The sequence below is a fragment of the Cyprinodon variegatus genome, unplaced genomic scaffold (assembly GCF_000732505.1).
Source record: "Cyprinodon variegatus isolate N-32 unplaced genomic scaffold, C_variegatus-1.0 Scaffold1450, whole genome shotgun sequence".
In the NCBI taxonomy this organism is placed as follows: domain Eukaryota; kingdom Metazoa; phylum Chordata; class Actinopteri; order Cyprinodontiformes; family Cyprinodontidae; genus Cyprinodon; species Cyprinodon variegatus.
The window spans coordinates 25,411-29,921 of record NW_015151903.1 but is presented as its reverse complement, the minus strand read 5'-3'; the positions used below and the strand labels follow the sequence as shown (position 1 = coordinate 29,921).

General features: G+C 39.8%; 2 protein-coding genes across 2 annotated transcripts in view; both read left to right on the top strand.

Moving 5' to 3' along the window:
* LOC107103442 (programmed cell death protein 7-like) overlaps positions 1 to 287 on the top strand; it is a 10,143-nt gene extending 9,856 nt beyond the window's left edge. The window contains exon 3 of the mRNA XM_015403153.1: positions 17 to 287. Within this exon, the coding sequence (XP_015258639.1) occupies positions 17 to 199 (183 nt within the window). The 3' untranslated portion in view covers positions 200 to 287. The remainder of the gene's footprint in view (positions 1 to 16) is intronic.
* A 3,361-nt stretch (positions 288 to 3,648) lies between these two features.
* Positions 3,649 to 4,511, top strand: part of ubap1l (ubiquitin associated protein 1 like) — a 7,947-nt gene continuing 7,084 nt past the window's right edge. Inside the window, exon 1 of the mRNA XM_015403155.1 lies at positions 3,649 to 4,057. Coding sequence (XP_015258641.1) covers positions 3,950 to 4,057 — 108 coding nt within the window. The 5' untranslated portion in view covers positions 3,649 to 3,949. The remainder of the gene's footprint in view (positions 4,058 to 4,511) is intronic.

Below are 4,511 nucleotides of genomic sequence, written 5' to 3'. Positions count from 1 at the left end.
ATGCCCCAACCACTAGGCCACCACCCCCCATAATAAATATTGTTTCCTGTGTTGTTCTTCCAGGAGGGACTGGGATGCGTTTCTGGTTTCAGGAGATCATCCGGATGGTTCCTCCGTTCCTCAGAACTGGGTCCTGCCAGACTCCCCATCAGACCAAACCTGGGCCTCTGCCCTGCAGGCTGCTGAAGATGACCTCTGACCCACAGAGCAGACGAGGACTTCACGCAGACACAGTGACACTCATACTATGTATGGGCCTGACTGAAGATTTTGTTTCAAAAAGTATTTTTGCTATTTTCTTAACTGAGTTGAAAATAAACAACAAAATCAAAAGTCGAAATGATCATTTTTTCCCTTTTTTTGAAGTTATGTTGAAATAAAGAACATTTTATGAACAGGAATTTATTTTGGACAATTTTGACAAACAACAATAAATGAATCAACAAAATACAAACGAAAGAGACTAGTTAACATCAAACCAACTAAATTCACCTGAATATAAATAGAAACTTCCAGCAAATCAACCTGTGGGTTTAAACACAACCAGAGAAATTACATCGATTTATGGAAATTGGCTGAAAAAAGGGACTGAAGAAGTAAAGTAATTATAAATACTCTCTCTCATTGCTCTTAGATTAACTTTAAGTAGGGTTAACTTCCTGTTAAACTTTTTTTTTTTCTAATATTCACACACACAAAAAAATCTATATACATCTATACGCAATTATAAGCACATTTAAATCTATACATCACAAACACATCAGGCCAAAATCCACATTTACACTGTTTTACATCAGAACTTTGACCCTGCAAAACGCCAAGTCATCAGTGCCGCAAATGATCAGATTCTCAGTGTAACTTAGAGCAAACAGCAAAATATCAACTTGATGTTTCCTGTTATTATTTTGCTGGTTTAGAAACTGAAGCTCTGTGGTTTTTAAACTGCTTCATTAATTTAACTCTATTCTAGGATCTGTCAGATTTTAAGGCTGATGCACAGAGAGTATAATAATATACGGCATCATGCAAAATCTGCTAAAAGAAAAATACTACAGCATTAACAGACATGTAATAGTAACTCAATCTTTATGTAAAATCTTAAAATCATATGTAAGATGTAATTACCACAACGTCATTAATACATGTATATAACATGAACATCATCAATTAATCACTTTTATCTCATCTGTATTATTCATTAACACATTAATTTTATTGTGATGGTTTGTATAATATGTTATATTACATGATTTATAGACTATATTATTGATTTATAGACTTTATAATGACTCTGCAATCTGATTGGCCGGTTGTTTTATTCTAAGTTAATCTACTGATGCTGTGAAACAGCCAGTCTGTGTCAAAGTGATGAATATATCTTTATTTTAAAAGTCTTAAGTCCCTGAAAATGAGAACATCATTGTTGTTCGATGCTGCAGCCCACGGATTGTTTACACTGCGACCGGTCTAACTAGGGAGTACCAATATGGCGGCCGGTGGCTTCACTTCAACCCCGTACCACCAACAGACGATCAGCAATAGAGATCAGTGAATTAATCCGATGAATTGTTTCAGCCCTAGTTGGATCACATCTTTGATCTCAGGTTTATCTGTTAATAATTATAAGATAAAAGTTAACTTATAAAGCAACAGATGTGAAACTTCAGAGTCGACTTTCTTTCTTTAAACAAGAATAAATGAGCAGAAAATGTGCTATAAAGTCAAAGTTAAAGGAATGTGATGTCACCACAAGAATCCCCTCCATGTTTGCTCAGCCTGATGCGTCACTGCTTAGAGACTAACTGAGGATTAAAGTTTCAGTTCTGACTCCACCTGCTGAGGCTTCAGTCTCTGCTTCAGTCTGAGGAGTCTGGAACTCAGGTAGGTTCTCTGCTTTAAACACACCTGACTGATGGAACAATTTAAAGGATTACTGATAGCATGAAATGTCTATTGTGTAAAATATTTTTCTGCCAACTTCAGAGGCAGATATTTAGAAAGAAAACTCCCTTTGAGTGTTTTTATTAAGAGTTAGTGACTCTATAAAGTTTATGGTTTTGGTTATTAATGAAGCAGAGTCAGAGTTCATGAATAAAAGATCACTGATTGATTTTTATCAAAGAATCATCATTAAAATGATGTAGATGGGATTAAAGCTGATGAGGAATAATGTTTTTAGAAGAGCTAAACTTCAAAGTTCAGCAGTTTAGGTGAATATTCTCCATTAGTGACCTAAAGTAGCATCCAGGTTATAACTTTATGCCTGCTGCTAACCTGCTGCATTAGTTTCAATTTAAGTGCTTCCTGTGATCAAACCTTTGCTCAAGTTTAGCTGATCAGCTGCTTTTCTATTAGGATGCACATCAAAGGCAGCAAAATAAGCTTAAGGAGCGTCTGTTTTCTCTACTGCTGGAAGTCCTACACCATCTGCCCCCCCCGGGTTTCCTTCTCTTCAGCATGTGTCTGACTGACTTTAACCGACAGACGGAGCAGAAGCTCAGGCTTTGTTCTGACATCACAGCAATCAGTGACGCTGGACTTAACAGAGACCATCTGTTTAACAAGGCCTCCTTTCACTGAATCTACATGGTGTCCATAAGGGAGCATGTTTCTGTTATTATGCCGCTTTGCACCATTACCTGCGTGTGAACACTGTGTAACACCAGTATAGAAAGGTAGCAGCGAGTCTGAGAAGGTAAACTGATTTAGACCTTAACTTTTCTCCGCGTTTGCAGGCAGTAGACGGACTTTGATCACTTTTGTTGTCATTTTGGACACACAGTGTTTACAAAACACAGATTTCATGACATTTCCATTAAAGTGCAGCAGTAGGGATGCAAACCGATAAGATTTTCACGATTCTGATTCTCTTATCGATTCTGTGAAGCAATGAACTTGGTAATTGCTCAGAGACATTCGTCTACCTTCGCCTGGGACATTTTATCTCTGCCTGCCTCAGTGAGAACAGAAGGCAGTGAACAGGAGCTGCAGCCTCTGATCCAACCAGGATACCCGTCTCCTCACAGTCATCTAAATCTAATGGAGAAAACATCAGTTTAATTAAAAAGCATTACTGTACAATTTGGGGAAATAAACTCATCTCCCCCTGACTTAAATAAAAGAGCGTCACCTTTCTCTCGCTCCCTGAACTGCGGAGCCACTTGGTAGCATGTTTAATAACCCCAAAGAGAGGAAGGAAACTGGTTTATTTCCAGAAATGGCCTCTGATTTACTAGGAAGCACATTAAGCTCAGCCAGCGATAGAAAACTAGCTACTAACCACCTGAGTTTCCTTCCATGATGTCCACGCAATAGTGCAGAGCTGCGTTAACCAACACAGCCCCACAACATCCAGAGCCTTAAGATACTCAGGGCGAATCTCATCCCCCCCCCCTGGAGCCCTGCCACCCAGGAGCTTTTTAACCACCTCAGTGACTTCAGCAACAGAAATGGGAGAACCCAAGCCGGAGCCCCCAGGCTCTGCTTCCTCAATGGAAGACGTGTTGGTGGGATTAAGGAGGTCTTTGAAGTACTCCGCCCACCGTCATACGGCGTCCCAAGTCGAGGTCAGCAGCACACCACCCCCATTATAAATAGTGTTGGTACTGCACTGCTTCCCCCTCCTGAGACGCCGAATTGTGGACCAGAATGGCTTCGAAGCGGTACGGAAGACTTTCTCCATGGCCTCTCCGAACTCTTCCCACGCCCGAGTTTTTGCCTCAGCGACCGGCTGAGTTGGGCTCTTTTTGACATCAAGACAATTATTCTTATTGCCATATTGCCAGACAGGACACTGTTAAAAAGATTAAATAAATAAATCCACAGTCACCTTTACATGCTCCACATGCAGGGCAGCTGCCATTCGTGCAGAAAACCTAACGGGAAGATTTCCATTTAACTTAGGAGACACTGTAATTGTCCTCCTGTGTCCCTCAGCAGACCGAGCAGAATGGACGGAGTCCCGCTGAAGATGCCCCAGGCTGCCGGCTGTCAAACAGTCAGAGATGATGTCAAAGTGACTCTGCCTGATTACCTCACTATATTAAGGGAAACAGAGGTACGCTTGCTTTTCACTCTATTTCTTTATGTGTTTGTTCAAAATTACATAAAACTCTGAAGTTTGTTTGTATATGTGTGCCGATATAAAATGTAGTGAATTTTGTTTTATTATTGTTGCAAACAAAGGATGGATTTGGAAAATTACATTTGAAGAAAAGCACATAATCAAGTTTTTCAAGATTTAAAAACATTTTTTAGTTGTTACCCTGAATATATCAGAAGTTACAAATGCTGCTCAGCACATGAATAGATTTTTGAGTAATTTAAATGAATCTAAAATAAAGTTAGCTTTGTGCTCCATGAAGGCTTTTGTCACTGTCACTACATGCTCATCCAGGAAGAGGAAATGTGGGAATGTTTTCCTGCTTAAATGCACCTGAAGTTGAGAGCAGGGTGGCACACAACATTATTTATAGCTGTAATGTTCAGACCGCAAGCAGCAGGAGCAGCTG